The sequence below is a fragment of the Zalophus californianus genome, chromosome 10, assembly GCF_009762305.2.
Source record: "Zalophus californianus isolate mZalCal1 chromosome 10, mZalCal1.pri.v2, whole genome shotgun sequence".
NCBI classification, from domain to species: Eukaryota; Metazoa; Chordata; class Mammalia; order Carnivora; family Otariidae; genus Zalophus; species Zalophus californianus.
This window is the reverse complement of record NC_045604.1, coordinates 73,252,167-73,271,004: the sequence shown is the minus strand read 5'-3', so window position 1 is coordinate 73,271,004 and position 18,838 is coordinate 73,252,167. Positions and strand designations below refer to the sequence as shown.

Sequence of the window (18,838 nt, the reverse complement as noted above, 5' to 3'; positions counted from 1 at the left end):
AACAACCCCCTGAGCATGGGTGGGGACCCACGTGGGGCCCCGAGCTAGGCAACCTCATGACCCTGAGATCATGGCCTGAGCTGAAATCGGAGTCAGATGCTCAACCACCTGAGCCACCCAGGCGCCCCTTGATGCTGTTTAAAAATCACAGTAAGAGGCACCTGGGTGGCTCAGTCCGTTAAGCGTCTGCCTTCAGCTCAGGTCATGATCCCAGGGTCTTGGGATGGAGCCCAAGTCCCACATCGGGCTCCCTGCTAGGTGGGGAACCTGCTTCTCCCTCTCCCTCTGCCTGTCCCTCTCAAATAAATAAATAAAATCTTTAAAAATAAAATAAAATAAAAAGCACATTAAAACTTGCAGTTTATTGCCCCCTGCATGCCTTACCCATCTCTCTCCAACTCCTGTCCCAAGTGCCATGGGCAATCATCATCCTGAATCTGGTGTTTATCTGATCCCAAGTATTTCTTCACTTTTTTGCTACATAGGTATATATCCCTAAGTCACATACATTATGTTCTGTATGTTTTCATAATTTATGGAAATGGTGTCATACTGTCACTTGTTTTTTTGCTCAACATCATCTCTTGTGAGAGAATTATCATTCTGTTGATTGACATTTATGTTTTGCCATTACAAACAACACTGTTCTTTTAAGATTTTATTTATTTGATAGAGCGTGCACAAGCAGGGGGAAAGGCAGGCAGAGGGAGAGGGAGAAGGAGGCTCCCTGCTGAGCAGGAAGCCCAACATGGGGCTTAACCCCAGGACCCTGGGATCATGACCTGAGCTGAAGGCAGACACTTAACTGACTGAGCCACCCAGGCATCCCTGTTTTGCCTCTTTTAATCAAAATGGTACCTGCTGCAGGAGATGTTATGATCCCCATTTTACTAATCAAATTTTCTTGCTCTCTCCTTCAGCCCAACCCAGTTAACCACCAGGCCCTGCTGATTCGGCTTCAGTAATCTCGGTCAGCTCCATCCCTTGTGACTACCACCATTGCTAGTATTACCTCAGCTATGAGCTTCCAGCTGGTTTCACTGCTCCCTCTGTTCTCCCTGAGATCTCTACTCCACAAAGCTTCCTACCCAATCCAACACTATCCTGCTTGAAATCCCAAACTCTATCGGTTTCGCACTGCTGTTAGGATAACAGCCTCGATCCTCAGCAGAACTTCAAGGTCCTTCTGTGTGGCCTCACCTCTCCAGCCTCAAATCCCAAGCTTTTCCCCCTGCACCTGGGCCATGCTGGTCTCCTTTCTGTCCTTCAAACACACCCCAATCTCTCAGGCCTCGTTCTGGACCTTCACACCTGTTGCTCTTTTTGTGTGGAACCCTCTCCCCCAACTCCCTAGGTTAACTCTATGCTGTCCTCACACCTCCACTCAACTGTCACTTGAACCCAAAGGAGATCAAGCCCCCTCTTCTATACCCTTTGGCAGGATTTACCAAAGATATGATTTCGTCACTGTATGCCTCTTTTTTTTTAAAGATTTTATTTATTTATTTGACAGAGAGATAGAGAGCACAAGTAGGCAGAGAGGCAGGCAGAGAGAGAGGGAGAAGCAGACTCTCCACTGAGCAGGGAGCCCGACGTGGGGCTCGATCCCAGGACCCTGGGATCATGATCTGAGCCAAAGGCAGCCGCTTAACTGACTGAGCCACCCAGGTGCCCCTGTATGCCTCTTTTTAACAAATCCAAACTTCAGCTGCATGTCCCTCCAAAGACCAATACTCAAGAGATGAATATTGATTGGAAAGGAATATGAGGTTTACTCAGGAGGCCAGCCACCTAGGCAGAAGGTAGACTCTTGTCCAAAAGCCAACTCCCTGGTTTCTGCCTAGCGAGGAGGGTTTTAAAGGGACAGGGGGTCATTAATCAGTGAGAGGGTGCAGTGGCCTGTAACACGTCCTGATTCCCTGCAGATTTAATGGTGCCTATTTACAGCTTTCAGTGCTCAGTGTAGCAAGATGTCTAACTGCTGTTCTGTGACATGTGAGGGCTTTCTATTCTCCTTCTAAAAAGGAATGTAAGATTTACAGATACCAAGGAAGGTTGGTAAATCAATCATATGCAATTAAGAAGACCTATTAAAGATCATCATGCTAGGGTGCCTGGGTGGCTCAGTCGTTGAGCGCCTGCCTTCGGCTCAGGTCGTGGTCCCGGGGTCCTGGGATCGAGTCTCGCAACGGGCTCTCTGCTCGGCAGGAGGCCTGCTTCTCTCTCTCCCACTCTCCTTGCTTGTGTTCCTTCTCTCGCTGTGTCTCTCTGTGTTAATAAAATATTAAAAAGAAAAATCATCATGCTAGGGGCGCCTGGGTGGCTCAGTCGGTTAAGCCTCTGCCTTCGACTGAGATCATGATCCCAGGGTCCCAGGATCGAGCCCCACCTCGGGCTCTCTGCTGGGAGGGAGCCTGCTTCTTCCTCTGCCTGCCGCTCTGCCTGCTTGTATGCTCTCTCTCTTAAATCAATAATATCTTTTTTAAAAATCACCATCCTAGTTACGAAGATCAAGGCAGCCTCTCCTGAAAACAAGCGCCTGCTAACCACTGCCCTGCTAACCACTGCGGTAACGCCTGCGCCTAGCAGAAGGACTCATTATGCTTTGGAAAATATGTATGAACGGTTTTGAACTTGTTACAACCGTAAACGGCTAACGTCCCCATTCAAAGATGTGGAAACTGAGGCTGAGCCCACGAGGGGCTGCCCCGGCCTCAGCAACCTGAACGTGGCCGCCCTAAGGATGAAGCCACCTTCCGAGGCCCTCGCAAGGCCGCCTCCCGTGGAGACCCCCAAGGCGGAGCTGCACCCCACAGCACCCCAGGAGCGCCCAGGTAACAGCTTTCCCAGAGCGGCGCGGGGCGCTCTGGGAAGTGTAGTCCGGTCCGCTCTCCGGCTCCAGCAACTTCCGCTTCCGGCGGGCACGGACTTCGCGCGAGGTTTGGGGAAAGACGCGTGAGAACTGCGGCGTTGGTGGTGGATCTGCGTGGCGTCTCCGTGGCGGGTCTGTGGGTTACCATCTTAGCTGTGCTCCTGTGTGCGGAGCGCCGTCGCAGCCACCAGGCAGAGGTGGGGCTCGAACCTGGCCTGAGGCCCCTTCCTGACCTCTGTGGGCGCGCCCCAGACGGGGAAACGGGGCAGAGCGTGTTCAGCCAGAGGACAAGGAGAAAGAGTCAAGTGTGGCTACCGTGTCAGACCTTTAGGATGCCTGGGTTATAATTCCGGGCTAGAATGCTTTAACCTGGTGCTTCGGGGCTGGGGTTCTGGAAGCAAATGCGTGGGTTCCAGTCTCGTTTCTGTCGCTTCCCGTCTATGTGACCCTCCTCGGAGCGTCAGGGGTTTTTACTTGTAGAGATCACACTACCCCTATTATTACCAAATTAAGAACAGAGAGCAAATGTGTATTGCCACGTGCTCAGGAATTGGTGGCCAATATTATTATTTCAGAAAGGAGACAGGGCACCTGGGTGGCTCAGTGGGTTAATCGTCTGCCTTCTGCTCAGGTCGTGATCCTGGAGTTCCTGGGATGGAGCCCCTTATGGGACTCCCTGCTCAGCGGGGTGTCTGCTTCGCCCTCTGCCCCTCACCCTGCTCATGCTCTCTCTCTCAAATAAATAAAATCTTAAACAAAGAAAGAAGAAGAAGAAGAGAGAAGCAGGCAGGACAAGCTTGGGGCTATGCATTGACCTGGAAGGTCTCAATCTCCTAGGTAAGATAGTGGGCATAGGGCATTTGGCAACTCTTGCTGTCTTGAACAACTTCTGCTTTCTGCAATGAGAACCCCAAAGGGCACTTCCTGCTTCTGGAGAGCAGCCTTCCTGTCTATGAGAGAGTCCATTTACCCTGGAGGTGGTAGCAATGATTCCTTAAGCAAACTCTACTTAGGCTCCTCTGAACTCTTCTCAACAAGGTCTTGACTTTGGGACTTCTGTATTCATAGCAAGAATCCAACTAAGTCAGTTCAGCCAGAACCCCCACCCTCGATATCTGATTGGGTTCCTGACCCTCCAGCATCCCCCAGGTGATGTCTGATCATGCTGGCCTGCCTTCAGCAAGAATCCTACTGGGTTGGTTTAGCTACAGTCTCCCCCTGATGTTTCCTCTTACTAATTTTCCATCCTCCCACACTTTGGCTATAAAGTCCCGCCTTCCTTGTTGTGTTTGGAGTTAAGCCCAGTGTCTCTCCCTCACCACGCACCCCCTTGCATGGCCCCTGCACCTATCTCTGGTCCTGGATAAAGCTTTCCAATACCATTGTTTGACAAGTGGCATGAATAACTTTCCTGAACAGTGGTTGAGAAGGAAGTGCATTTCTCACTTTCTGTGTCTGTCACTGTCTCTCACACAGGCTGGCTCTCTGCATGGTTGGCTTCAGCCCTCAGTAGGGCTGAATAGATTTTTGAGGGAAGCTGGACATTTTACCTCTCTTTCTTTTCCCTTTTCTTGGGCCTCCTGCCATTTTGGAGTAAACCATTGAAGAGAGTACTGAAGCTAAGGAGATTATGGCTTCTGTTATGAGGGGGATGACTCACCAGGTGAACTAATGGGGTTTTTTTGTGTTTTTTTGTGTTTTTTGTTTTAAGATTTATTTATTTTTAGAGAGAGAGTGGGGGGTAGGCGCAGAGGGAAAGAATCTAAAGTGGACTCCCCGCTGAGCATGGAATCTGATGTGGGGCTTGATCCAAAATCGAGAGTCAGATGCTCAACTGCGTGAGCCACTCAGGCGCCCATGAACTAATGGTCTTTTTGTGTAAATATTCTCCACCTAAAAGAAAAACTGCATCCCTTTCTTCCCTCCTGCTGCATGTTTCTTCATAACACTGTCACCACCTATGTCATTCTATTTGTTAGTGTGTGCCAGACACAGGTCAGAAACGTGTCGATGTGTTTTATCTCACACAGGACTTAAAACCAGTCTGAGTCTACGTTCAAAATTAGGAGTTTTCACCTGAACATCCAGATACCAGACTTCTTCAGTCAGACGGGCTGGCAGCAGGGGGCCCATGTCCCGTTACTCCCCACGTCCCTGACACTGGCTTCCAGCAGCAGCTGCCATTGTCCCAGCACTGCTGTGTCTCTTCTGGGGGGGAGAGAATCTCCACGCTCGTGTCACTTTCCTACGTGGCAGTACAAAAGACCCCGAGATGGACACGTGTTTTAAGAAAAATGGGGGAGAGCAAGTGTCTTTGTGGATAGCACGAATGTTCCAGCATGTTGGATGTGCCAGCTGTCTGTGTTGAAAGGCCAGTCTTGCCTCCCTCCCTGGCCTTGGTCTGGAGTGGGTGGTGGTCTGAGGACTGAGGAGAATCATGGGTCATTCCAAGGACTGGCAGTGTTTAGGGGTCTGGACTGAAATATGTCTCCCCAAAACATATGTTGAAGCCCTAACCCTCAATGTAACTGTATTTGGAGAAAGGATCTATAGGAGGTAATTAGGTTAAATGAGGTGATAAGGTGGGGCCCTAACCTCGTTGAACTGTGGCCTTTCTAAGAAGAGGAGCCTTATTAAGGGGGATCACTCTGCCATGGGAGGATATAGGGAGAAGGTAGCAGTCTGCAAGCTGGAAGAGAGCTCTCATCAGGGACTGAATCCACTGACACCTTGATCTTGGACTTCCAGCCTTCAGAACTGTGAGAAATCAATGTGTGTAGTCTAAGGCTCCCAGTCTCTATGGTATGCTGTTATGGCAGCCTGAGCAGAACAAGACACCTGTCTTCCTTCCCAAGAGGACCGTGGGAATCTTCACCCCATTCTGAGTGATGCCTGGGCTAACCACAAACAGGAGAGTTTAGCAGATGTCATCCCCATGAATAAAGATTTCCAAGCATGCCTGGTGGTCCCTGAATCCCCCTTCTTTCTCCACACTCCAGCCTCCTTTATCCTGGAGGCAGCTCTCCCTGGGAGGAGTGGTCATGCGTTGCAAGGCTGTTCTTACCTGCCTGCTTGTCATTTGGCCTGCTGGCTGTAGGGATAAGACAAAGTTTCAAATGCTGGGTGATCGAGGGTATAAACAATGGCTATCTCCTGCCTCCCTGTTAACTGACATATCCTCTCATCTGTCTCATTTAATAATGGAACCAAAACACAGGCGGACTCCAAGGAGAAATTTCCCAGCATTCCCAGCAAATGCTCTTTTCCCTCATCCTTTGTGTTAATGAAAATAGTAACAATACTAATGTTTACTGACTGCTTCTAGGTTTCACCCTAGAGTGAACCGTTTTAATGTACTAGATCGTTCAATCCTCATAAGTATCCTCTGGGGCACAGGTACTGTCTAGCTCCATATACCACTGTCATCATGTTTGTGAATCAAGTTTGTATAAGGCTGGGCAGCAGACGTCAATGTCTGAAGAACAAATTCTTCTCATTCATTTTTTCAGTCATTCAGCAAATATTTACTGAGCACCTCTATGAACCAAGCAGATTTGCCCACTGTTTAGAAAATCAGAGGGTATTATGGCCCCAAGTGGCCCCCTCAAAAGATAACCTTGAGGCAGGACTAGAGTCTTCCGAGAAATCATTCAGATACTTATTCCAAGACAGGGCTCTTAATACCTGGCTGGTGTTCAGGAGAACCTTAGGGGAGTGGTTGGGGCAGCAGGCTCTGGAGCAGACCTGCCTGAGTTTGACTTGGCTTTTCCACTTTCCTGGCTGTGTGGCTTTTAGCAGGGCTGTGCCCTCTCTGAGCCTCAGTTTACTCAACTAAAACATGGGTCATAATGATATCTATACAAGAGAATCATTGTGAAGATTTAAGTAGCACAATAAAAAAAAAAATCCTGTGGACTTAGGAAGTGCGTAAAAAACATTAGCTTTGGGACCCCTGGGTGGCTCATTCGGTGAAGCATCTGCCTTCGGCTCAGGTCATGATCCCAGGGTCCTGGGATCAAGTTCCGCATTGGGCTTCTTGCTCAGCGGGAAGACTACTTCTCTCTCTGCTTGCTGCTCCTACTTGTGCTGTCTCTCTCTCTGACAAATAAATAAAATCTTTAAAAAAATTACAGCTTTTATTAGTGGCTCATGGAGGCCTTAGAGTGTAGGGGCGCCTGGGTGGCTCAGTTGGTTGAGCAGCCAGCTCTTGATTTCAGCTCAGATCATGATCTCAGGGTCCTGGGATCAAGCCCTGAGTCGGGCTCCGCACTCAGTGAGGAGTCTGCTTCAGGTTTCTCTCTCCCACTGCCCCTCCTCTCTCACTCTCAAATTAAAAAAAAAAAAAAAAAAAACTTAAAAAAATGTAATAAAACACCCATTATATATCAGTTTTGGGGCATGGCACTCTCTGATGACTCTCTTAGATTATTTAGTCAAATTTAACCATTTGACTTGTATATTGAGTTTTTGTTTCTGTCATTTGGACATGGAGAAATTGCTACCAAAGATGACAACTGTTTGAGGGCTTGATTGTACAGCCTCTTTTCTCCGTCACATTTAAATAATAAGAGCAAATAGCTGAATCGGTGCCTCGTATGTGATGACGGAACTGTGCCATTAGTCTGAAGAGATCTTCCCCTCTCTCTTCAGAGAGAAGGATATGTCTGTGCTGCAAACTTCTGAGTATGAGGCTGCCATTTTAACTCGAACTGTTTTGTAGACTCCATAAACACTATGAAAACAAGCTACCTTTATAAGTGTAAATATAAATAGTGATATGTGTGTATAAGTATAAATACTTTTTTAAAAAATTTTATTGTTATGTTAATCACCATACATTACATCATTAGTTTTGGATGTAGTGTTCCATGATTCATTGTTTGTGCATAACACCCAGTACTCCACGCAGAACGTGCCCTCCTTAATACCCATCACCAGGCTAACCCATCCCCCCACCCCCCTCCCCTCTAGAACCCTCAGTTTGTTTTTCAGAGTCCATCGTCTCTCATGGTTGGTCTCCCCCTCCGATTTCCCCCCTTCATTCTTCCCCTCCTGCTATCTTCTTCTTTTTTTTTTCTTAACATATATTGCATTATTTGTTTCAGAGGTACAGATCTGTGATTCAACAGTCTTGCACAATTCACAGCACTCGCCAACTATAAATACTTTTCATTCAGACTGTGAACAATGCTTGGGGCCTTAGTGGACCCATGGACCTCTTACAGGAACTCCATGGCACCAGGTATCCATGACCCACACACTGAGACCCGCATTCTCCATCTCAGTGTGGCTCAAGGCATGAAATAGAGCCGGTGCTTAGGGAGCATTTGGTATGCACTGGGCATTGTCACTAGCGCTTTACAAACAATCTCATCTAATCCTGACCTTCAGCTCTCTGAAGTTGCAGGTATGGCAATCCCCGTTGCACAGGTGAGGAAGGCAAGGCGTACCTAGTTAATATGTGGTGGAGCCAGGGTTTGAAGCACTGGCTTGGGTGTATGTCTGTGAAGGCCCAAATTCATCCCGATTTACATTTGTTAAGGACTGCATGTTTGTATCTCCCCCAAAATAGAATTAAGACCGAAATCCAAGGGGCACCTGGGTGGCTCAGTTAATTAAGCATCTGCCTTCAGCTCAGGTCATGATCCCGGGGTCCTGGGATCGAGCCCCGAATTGGGCTCCCTGCTCAGCGGGAACCCTGATTCTCCCTCTGCCCTTCACCCTACCTGTGATCTCTCTCTCACTCTCTCTCGCTCTCAAATAAATAAATAAAATCTTAAAAAAAAAAGACTGAAATTCTAAACAAACCAACACAAAATCCTGAGCAAAGCAGAAATTTGTCCTTTAAATCTCTGTTGGTTGTAGTCACTGAAAATTGCCCAGACAGGAGAGGACCAGGGCTATGTCAGCCAGGCCTTGGTCACTACATAGACTCGCTAACATACGGCTCTAAGGAGAAGATGCCTGGTCCCCTCAGCTAACTAGGAGGGAGTTAGAAAGGGGAAGGCATGGCACAGCTTTGAAAATGCTGACGTCCCCACACCTCTCCACTTCCTTACACACAACCCAGCATGCTCTGCAATCAGATCATGGTCATGCAGTCCTATAGAACCTGCTGATTTTCCCTCAGATTCTCCACCAGGCTCTTCTGTTTTCCTCCTTTTCCCTCTCCCACTTTATTTGTTGTCTTCTTCCTCCCGTGCTACATACTTCCTGTGACTTATTCGAAGTTCCCCCTTGCACATTCTCCTCCCAGAGCAAACTGAGCGCAGGCCTCTTGTGTTCAGTTCTCTGAGTGGCTGCACACTTTGGTGTTAGTTCATTCTAACATCCCTGCCTTATTGACCAGCAACCCCATGTTGAAGGAGACACTGAGGCCTATATGGTCCTACCTTTCTTCAGGCCCCACCCCAAGGCTGTGGAAGCCTGGGATAGTCCTGAAATCTGCCCTTAAAGATGCCTCCCACTCAGGAAGGGGCAGTGTCCAGAATTTAGTCACGGGCAGCCCAGCGTCTTGTTCTGCTCGGCGTGCTCACAATAAAAACTGAATATTGGCTGTAGTGGGAAAAATGAAACGAGAGGGAATGGAGAGTAGAATGGGAAGAAAAGCTAGTGGGAAGATGGGGTAAGGTGCTAGGTCTGGGGATGCCAGAGTTGAAGGACTCATGAATCGCCGGGTCCTTATGTCAGTGACGATGTTTATGAAGCACTTATGATATGCTAGGCAGGTAACCCTCACCATGACCCTTCACCTGCTTAAAGGCCAGGCTTAGTCTCTCCCAGGCTGGACAGCAACACCAGGGACCGGCTGTCTAGTTACCTCCTGTTCGCGGTGCCCGCTTGTTACAAAGCAGAGCCCAATAAATATTTGTTGATTAAGTTAACAAATAAAAGAAATAAGCAATTGGTACCCAAGATGCCCCAAGCAAGTAACTTTCTGGGTCTTCATTAACTAGTCTCTAAAATTAAGGAGGTGGACTAGCACAGATGCCTGGGTTCCAACCTCATGCCACACTTACAGAGTATGTGTGACCTTGGGCAGGTCATCGAACCTCTGTGTGCCTCCTTTCCTCATCTATAAAATATTGCTAAAAGTACCTACCTCCCACGATTGTTTTAAAGATGAATTGTTAATAATTGGTAAGTACTTAGAACAGACCCTGGTACGTACAAAGTACGATGTAAGTAGAAATGTAAATTCACAAGTCCCCTCCCACAGTGTACTTTTCTCAGGCCAGGGGAGGGCGGATGGAAAGGACGCGGGGGGAATGGCCCAGAACCTTCGGAGCCGCGAAACCCTGGCCGGCTCACTGACAATGCCAAGACTACCTTACCCACAATGCCTCCCGTGGGCCCGCCCACGCGGTCTCATTCTCATCCCCTTACAGCTGGTCGGCCAGCAGTTCAAGAACTACGTTGCCCACAATGCCCCCCGTTGACCGGCGTATGCCGGCTCATTCCCACACTCGACAGCCAGCTCGGCCAATGGGGCGAGGACTATATTACCCACAGTGCTCCGGTGGGCCCGCCCACAGCGGGGTGAGCCCGTGGCTCGTTAGGACCAGTCCGCTGTGTTCGTTCTGCGGGTTTGTTGGTCTCGTCGTGTACAGCCTACCGGCTGTACCCCCCCGCGCCTACGATCCTGCTTCCAGCCCGGCCTGCCGCACTGCCGGTGAGTGCGGGCTCGGGGTCCCGGCTCGAGCTTCCATCCCGCGGCCCGCGTCAGAGCCCGGGTTTGTGCTCTGCCTGGGCCACCGCTCACCCTCCACCTGAGGGCGAGACCGGGGAACGCATCCGGGCCGGGGACTCCCAACCTTCCCAGCACCCTGGAGTTGGAGAGGCCGTGGTGACCATACAGGCGGGGGTACCCGGGTGGCCTTCGAGGCTTGCCGAGCCTAAAATCGGAGGTCGGGTCGTGACAGAATCTGCGTCCTCCTGGGCAGAGGGGGCCCTGGTTCTCACCGTATTTCCAAAGGGACCCCAGCCCAAACGGGCCTACCGTGATAATGAAAACCGCATTTCTCGAACTCTGACCCCGTCCCAGGCAATGCGGAAAACCCTTTCCAAAATCGGTTTAGGGGCGCCTGGGTGGCTCAGTCGTTAAGCGTCTGCCTTCGGCTCAGGTCATGATCCCAGGGTCCTAGGATCGAGCCCCGCATCGGGCTCCCTGCTCCGCAGGAGGCCTGCTTCTCCCTCTCCCACTCCCCATGCTTGTGTTCCTGCTCTGTGTCTCTCTGTATCAAATAAATAAGTAAAATCTTTAAAAAAAAAAAAGTCGGTTTAGTCCTCTCAGCAGCCTATGTGTAGGGATACCATTCTCTCTACTTTTTGTTTTGTTTTGCTTTTTTAAAGATTTTATTTATTTATTTGACAGGGAGAGAGAGAGCAGGAGCAGGAGCACAAGCAGGGGGAGTGGGAGGGGGAAAAGCAGGCTTCCTGCTGAGCAGAGAGCCGGATGTGGGGCTCCATCCCAGGACCTTGGGATCATGACCTGAGCAGACACTTAACAACTGAGCCATGCAGGTGCCCCTCTCTCTACTTTTTGAATGAGGAACCAAGGCCTCTAACTTGCCTGAGAGTAAACAGGAGGGTAGCAGCAAGAACGCCTTGATTTACCTCAGTCCTTTTCTTTTGCCAAAGAGGGTGAGTTGGCTCTGGGGCAAGAGCAGAGCATTATGGGTAGATGCTTATCTAGCCCTAACACTGCACCCAAATGATTTATTGTTTCTCCACAGAGCCCTGCAAACATCATTTCCAGTGTCCGGCCAGAGAGACAAGTTTGAGCCCTGAGATACAAGAAAGCAAGACCTGCCCCAGACAATGGCAGCCACACCTGGTCTCCAGCCTCCACCACCCCTGGAGCAAGACGAGATCCTGATCGTGAAGGTGGAGGAGGATTTCTGCTGGGAAGAGGAGCCCTCCCTGGAGTCGGAAGACCCCAGCCCTGAGACCTTTCGCCAGCTCTTCCGGCTCTTTTGTTACCAGGAGGTGGCCGGGCCCCGGGAGGCCCTGAGCCGCCTCTGGGAGCTCTGCTGCCGCTGGCTGCGGCCTGAACTGCGCACCAAGGAGCAGATCCTGGAGCTGCTGGTGCTGGAGCAGTTCCTGATGGTGCTGCCAGGGGAGATCCAGGCCCGGGTGCGGGAGCAACAGCCGGAGAGTGGTGAGGAGGCCGTGGTCCTCGTGGAAGGGCTGCAGCGGGAGCCCAGGAAACAGAGGCAGCGGGTGAGGTGGGGGGCAATTTGGCGTTGAGGTGAGGAAACGGGGCCCCCAAGATCTCAGGGCCCTGCTCTTGAGATCTGCATTTGGAAATCCCTTGGGCTCTGGAGCCACGGCCTGCCTTGGTCATTGTGGATGGGGAATTGGGGCTGCCTCCTCCTGTGAATTGAAGAAGACACTGCAAAGTGTTTCTCAGCCTTGGCTGTTGGGTGTAAACCTGTTGACTGAGCACATGTAGCCCCACTAGCCCTCTCTGAGCTGTGTGGGTTGTTTCATTAACATCATCCCAGCGGCGGTCAGACACGGGTTTTGATGGGAGGGCGGCTGGAGACCTTCCCAGGCAGAGCCCTGGGCATTGACGAGATCCCAAAATGAGGAGCACTAGGAAGAAAAAGCAGGGGCTGGTGGGTGCCCTGCTTAGAGCCCCCACATGTCCCCAGCCCTCTAGAGCTGTGTCATCCCATGCAGTGGCAACCAGCCACATATGATTTTTTTTTAAATTAAAACTAAATAAAACGTCAGATGTAGTTCCTAAGTTACACTGGCCCCATTTCAAGGGTGCAGTCGTCAGATGTCCCTAGTGGCTACTATACTGGATACTAGACAGTGAAGACATAGGACACTTTGTTGTCATGGAAGATTTTGTGGACAGCACTGCTCTAGGGCACATTCCCAGCTTCTAACAGAATTTGAAGAGTGGGAAGTCTCACAAATTCCTTTTGCTTAGATTAGATTAGTTTTCCAGATTAAATATTTGGCAGATATGGACAGGTGGCCTTTCTCCTGTGTTAGTGCCATTGGCCACATACTTTCCTTTTTGTCTAGCAGGATAGACACATCCCCCCAAACTTGATCACAGTGTGAGTTGATTGCAGTAAGCAAATCCTGCTATCTTGGTGGCCAGCGAGAACTCAGGATCCTTTCTCAGCCCCTCCAGCCCTGGCATTGGGGTTCTTAGCATGGTTTCCCTCTGTCTCTGTGCACCCCATAACCTCTGAGGACTGTCTCCTCTTAGAGGTGTGCAATGTTGAGCCTGACGCAGGGGTCCCCGGTGCTGGTTTCACAGTTCCCTGGGGATGTTTCTTGACTTAAGTACTATTGCAGAACTCAGTAAACTCTGAGACCCAAGGTCATCCTAGTCATCTTTGCTGCAATTGGGAAATAGATTGTTCCAGAGAACTTGTAGGTGACTTCAAAAAGCATAGCACATGCAATAGTGCGAATTTCTGAAATGAGACCTGATTCAGGGTCCTCCTGGCCCAGGTCTATTGGGAGCACCGAGGAAGGGAGGGTAAGAGTGTGACAATGACACCAGTGCAGTGTCATGGGGAGAGACTGGGGAGACTCACTCAGGGACAGAGCAGGTCTCACTTTGTCCCGTTTGGGAGCCTGACCTCTTCCCAGCTCACATTTCTTCTCCCAGCGTGTCTGGAGGGAAGATTGTGTGGCATGTGGAGGGCCATGGGGGCAGGCAGGGGGAGGAAGCCCTGGGCGTGGGGGAGGTGAGGCACAGCTGGTTCAGAACCTGGGAACAGGAGGATGGCCAGGGGTGCCTGAGACAGGAGTGGTTGGGAACCTTGTGGGTTTTCTCCCAGCCTTCTGGGAGCTGGTGGGCAGATCTCTGTCTGCATTCAGGGCCTGGAGGTGCTCCCTGATGATGTACTGTCCCATGGGACAGAACAGTGCTTGAAACACCAAGTGGAGGCCAGGCCAGAGGAGCTGTCTCTGGAGGAAGGGTCTGGATGCTCCAGCCAGCAGGCCCCAGCCCAATGGAGCCACAGACCAAAGAGGGGTGAGTAGCCATCCCTCTAGATGAAAGAAGCTCTGTAGGGGAAGGAGGCAGAGGGAAAGGGGTGTCACAGGAGGCTAGGCCTCTGTGTACATGGGAAGGACACGTTCTTGCCTGGGAGCTGAGTATAGGTGGGGAGTAGTTGTACCTGTCTGGGCCTTTGCTACCGTGTGCACGGATGGGCTGTGTGGCCTTCTCTGGCAACTCTGTGCTTTTTCCCCAGGCCCAGTGGCCTCCCAGCATCAGGAGATGGCGGCATCGGCCACGTCCTTCGTTTCATCCTGGTCCCGGGTGAGTGGGTGTTCCTGATCTGCAGCATCCCTGTGTGTCCCCTTCCTCTGTTATGGGAACACTTCTCTCCCATGCCAGGTCCAGCTCTTAGAGCTCCTCCTTCATGGAATGGCCCCTTTACCCCAACTTTCTCCTACCAAAAGTCTTCTCTTAGATGCCATCTGCGTATTAGGTGTGTCCCAGAGGATTCTGGGGCTTAATGGTGAGCTGGGGCAATTGCTTCAAACCCAGCCAGGCACTAGACTCTTGGGACTTTGGGTAAAAATATAGGTTCCTCCCCCAGCCCTGGCCTGGAATTGGAGTCTCCTTTGCTTGTTTGTTTAAATAACAGCTTTATTGAGGGGCGCCTGGGTGGCTCAGTTGGTTAAGCATCTGACTCTTGATTTCGGCTCGGGTCATGATCTCAGGGTCGTGAGATCGAGCCCTGTATCAGGCTCTGTGCTCAATGGGGAGTCTGCTTGAGATTCTCTCTCTTTCCCTCCCTCTGCTCCTTCACCTGCTCATGCTTACTCTCACTCTTTTTCTTTTCTTTTTTTTTTTTTTTTAAAGATTTTATTTATTTATTTGACAGAGAAAAAGAGAGGGAACACAAGCAGGGGGAGTGGCAGACAGAGGGAGAGGGAGAAGCAGGCTTCCTGCAGAGCAGGGGGAGCCTGATGTGGGACTCGATCCCAGGACCCCGGGATCATGACCTGAGCTGAAGGCAGTCGCCTAACCAGCTGAGCCACCCAGGTGCCCTCCTTCTTTCTAAAATAAATAAATAAAAAATAACAGCTTTGTTGAGGTATAATTCACATACCACGCAGCTTAGCTATTTAGAGTGCATAGTGTTTAGCGTATTTATAGAGTTATGCAATCATCATCACAGTCTTCAAAAGACTTTCCTCCCCAGGACACCCCATACCCATTAGCAGCACACCCCCATTCGCTCTTTCCCAGCCCATGGCAACCTACTTTTCTGTCTCTATGGATTTGCCTCTTCTAGACATTGTTTGCTTGGGTTTTAATCTGCTGCTCAGGTCAGTCTGGTGCCAGATTTGGAACGACTGGCCTACAGGCATCCTGAAGTTCCCAAGACACCCCCCTCGGGTTTCAGGGCTGGTTGAGCTGAGGCAGGGCATGCCTGACTCGTCCCCTGGGGAACGTGGGCCCCGGTGGCTGAGCGTGCAGTGGAACCAGCTGTTCCAGACAGTGAATCTGTCCACACTGTCTCTGGCCCAGCAGCAATGGGACAGGGTGGTGGTGACGGTGTCCTCCCAGGGAGCAGGATTCAGCCGTTCTGTGAGTGGAGCCTGAGGAGGAGGGGTGGCCAACAGCATATGGAGAGGGAGAGTGTTGGAGAGAGGAAGTGGGGGGAGGCAAAGCCGGACCTGCCATTGTGATACAGGTGGAGGGGGTGGGTGAGCCCGCCAGGCTGGCCCACATGACAGAGCTGTGGCATAGGACTGAGTGGCTTGCATTCCAGCAGGTGCCAGTGACCTTGGAGGACATGGCGGCGTACCTATCCCAGGAGGAGTGGGAGTGCGTGGACCCGGCTCAGCGGGACTGCAGCTGGGACATGCTGCCGGAACACGGGGGTAACGTGCAGAGAGACCCTGGCCATTGCTCCTCAGTGGCGTGTCTGAAGTGGGCCAGTCTCGGGGAGGGTAGCTCCTTCCCTTAGGCTGGCTGGGGCCAGCTCAGCATTTCCCAACAGTTGTGTGTGGGCCTCAGGCACCCTAGGCCCAGCATCTCCCTGCTCCGTATCGCCCCTGTCTCCGTACCACTTACAAAAGCCAGTTCAACAGTTCTCAGGCTGCAGTGGCCCGAGGAATCACTGGGGAGCATGTTGAAATAAGAACTCACACCCTGTTCCCAGGTGGGTCCAGTGGGCCAGGGGTGCTCCCTGGAGAGTCTGCTCAGCAACCAGCTGAGTGCAGCCTGCAAAGCCAGGGTTGCTAGTGACCTGTCAGGGGCCCACTGCAGTGGGGAGAGTGTGGCTGCTCGCCTCGCCCCAGGCAGGTGCCCACAGTTGTCCTGGGTTCCTTATTCTTTTGTTCCTTCACCCACATGGTTGGTCCTGTTTCATGTTGGCCTCTGTGCTGCCCATGGCTCCCGTGGGTGGAGCTGCTTCTGGCAAGGCCTTGGCCATCCACAGCCTCTCCTTACCACCCCCACCCCCACCCCACCACCCAACACTATTCCTTCTGCTCTTCCCGCTCAGCTCATCTTGGCACTCCAGATACCCATTCACTCCCTGAAATAGGTTCTGAAGGAATTGAGATGCTGCTTTGTATCAGTTGGGTTTCTTCAGACAAAGAGAACCAATAGTGTGTGTGTAAGTTAAGACATTTATTTTTGGGCGCCTGGGTGGCTCAGTCGTTAAGCGTCTGCCTTCGGCTCAGGTCATGGTCCCAGGGTCCTGGGATCAAGTCCCGCATCGGGCTCCCTGCTCAGTGGGAAGCCTGCTTCTCCCTCTCCCACTTGCCCTGCTTGTGTTCCTGCTCTCGCTCTCTCTCTCTCTCTGTAAAAAAAAAAAAAAAAAAAAAAAAAAAAAACATTTATTTTTAAGGAATTGGCTCATAGGATTGTGGATGCTGACAAGCCTAAAATCATAGGACAGGCCCGCAGGCTGGAAATTCGAGTGAGAGTTGATGTTGCAGTCCTGAGTCTGATATCTGCAGGGCAGCCAGCAGACTGGAAACCCAGGCAGGATTTCTGTATTACAGTCTGGAGGCTGAATTCCTTCTCTGGGGGAGGCACCTGGGTGGCTCAGTTGGTGAAGTGTCCCACTTGATTTCAGCTCAGGTCATGATCTCAGGCTTGTGAGATCAAGGCCTGCAAGGGGCTCCATGCCGGGCAAGAAGTCTGCTTAGGATCCTCTCTCCCTCTGCCCCTCCCTGGGAAACCTCAGGTCCTGCTCTTAAGGCCTTCAGCTGATTAGATTTCGAGGCCCACCCGCAGTGTGGAGGGTGATCTGCTTTATTTACAGTCAGCTGATTGTAGATGTTAAGCAGATCTACAGATGACATCCTGAGAGGTTATTTAGCCTGGCTGTGGTACCACTGTTTAGTTAACACCAAAACACTGTTGACATTGGGGCTGTAGAATCCTCCGTTAGGATGCCATCTAGTGAGCTATAGGATGTTCACCAGCATCCCTGGCCTTCACCCACTAGATGCCATTTGCAACATTCTTCTCCCCAGTTGTGACAACCAAAACTGTCTTCAGACATGCCAAGTGCCCTCTGAAGGCCACCATTGCCCCCGGGTAAGAACCCCTGGCCTAGAGGTTATGAGCCCAGGCTCCAGAGCCCGTCCTGTAACTTACTAGCCCAGTGACTCTGGGTGAGTTCCTCAGCATTCTCGCCCTGCAATGGGACAGTAAGGGCACGCACTTCACTGGCGTTGTGAGGCTTTCACGAGCTGCTGGCCACGGTCCACTGTCTCCGTTCAGGTCTGACACTCCCCTGCTAGGTGCTCTGAGGCTTGCTCTCATGTTCCTCAGGTGGGACAGCTGCCCAGCCTCTGCCTTCTTATTGTCCCCTCTCCCTGTGAAGGCCTCAGGGACTGTGTTTTCTCTGTCCCAGGGCTTGGGCTGCAACTTGAGGACGGACAGGACACCAGGGAGGACGTGTCAATGGGAAGGGAGCGGGACCAAGAGCTGGTCAGGGGCATGGCCAGGCCCGAGCAGCCTCTGGAAAGAGGAGGGCCGCGACGAGTCGAAAAGCCGTACACGTGCCCCGAGTGCGGCAAAGGCTTTAGCAAAACGTCCCACTTGACCAAGCACCAGCGCACGCACACCGGGGAGCGGCCCTACAAGTGTCAGGTGTGCGGGAAGGGCTTCAGTGACCGCTCCAACTTCAGCACGCACCAGAGGGTCCACACGGGCGAGAAACCCTACGCGTGCGCCGAGTGCGGCAAACGCTTCAGCCAGAGCTCCAGCCTGGTCATCCACCGCCGGACGCACACTGGGGAGCGGCCTTACGCCTGTGCTGAGTGTGGGAAGCGCTTCAGCAACAGCTCCCACTTCAGTGCGCACCGGAGGACACACGCGGGCGAGAAGCCCTTTGTGTGCCTGACCTGTGGCAGGGGCTTCCGCCGGGGCACGGACCTGCACAAACACCAGTGGACCCACAGCGGAGAGCAGCGCCTGCCGGGCTTGCAGAGCCCCACGGCGTGGCTCCAGGAGGCCCCCGGGGTGAAGCCCAGCCGCCACTCGTTGAGCTGCCCACCTCCGGAGTTCCGTTCAGAATTTCGAGGTCAGAGTTCATGAAGCTGCTGGAGTTACTGTCTTGGAACCAGAACCCTAATCTGAAGGCATTTCAGACTGACCCTGTTTGCCCCTGGTGGGGGCCCAGCCCATGGCTGTGGGATATTTCAGGTGCCCAGGCAGAGGGAAGAATCCGGGCACTGAGTTTAGCAGTGGCGGCTGGACATGGAGCAGATGGACCTGGGTCCTGGGGCCTCTGTCCAGGTCACCACAGCCTGGGTGGCTCACCACCCCAGGGATGGATACTCACCGTTCAGGAGGCCAGAAGGCCAAACCCAAGATGTGGGCAGGGCTGCTTCCTTCTGGAGGCCCTGATGGGAGAGACTGTCCCACGCCTCTCTCCTGGCTTCTGGTGTTGCCGGTGTCCCCGGTGTTCTTGGCTTGTGGCCACATCGCTCCCGCCTCTGCCTCTTCTCTGC

The 18,838-nt window shown here is 51.8% G+C and overlaps 1 protein-coding gene and 1 long non-coding RNA gene across 2 annotated transcripts; both read left to right on the top strand.

Moving 5' to 3' along the window:
• Nucleotides 1-2,942: 2,942 nt before the first annotated feature.
• Nucleotides 2,943-5,830, top strand: LOC113933067. Its single transcript, XR_003523226.1, has 2 exons — nucleotides 2,943-3,069; nucleotides 4,903-5,830. It is a non-coding gene; the product is annotated as an uncharacterized LOC113933067 (long non-coding RNA).
• A 4,575-nt stretch (nucleotides 5,831-10,405) lies between these two features.
• ZNF500 (zinc finger protein 500) lies at nucleotides 10,406-18,563 on the top strand. Its single transcript, XM_035722325.1, has 6 exons — nucleotides 10,406-10,544; nucleotides 11,608-12,094; nucleotides 13,724-13,880; nucleotides 14,101-14,168; nucleotides 15,634-15,745; nucleotides 17,737-18,563. Exons 2-6 carry the CDS (start codon nucleotides 11,693-11,695, stop codon nucleotides 18,420-18,422), a joined length of 1,425 nt encoding a protein of 474 aa, XP_035578218.1. The 5' UTR covers nucleotides 10,406-10,544; nucleotides 11,608-11,692; the 3' UTR covers nucleotides 18,423-18,563.
• Nucleotides 18,564-18,838: the final 275 nt, after the last annotated feature.

What these genes read in the sequence shown, in the direction of transcription:
- ZNF500 (XM_035722325.1), top strand. Translation starts at nt 11,693, where the DNA reads ATGGCAGCCACACCTGGTCTCCAGCCTCCACCACCCCTGGAGCAAGAC. An exon ending in CCAGGAAACAGAGGCAGCGG is followed by an intron (nt 12,095 to 13,723) that starts GTGAGGTGGGGG and finishes GTCTGCATTCAG; the next exon opens with GGCCTGGAGGTGCTCCCTGA. An exon ending in GAGCCACAGACCAAAGAGGG is followed by an intron (nt 13,881 to 14,100) that starts GTGAGTAGCCAT and finishes CTTTTTCCCCAG; the next exon opens with GCCCAGTGGCCTCCCAGCAT.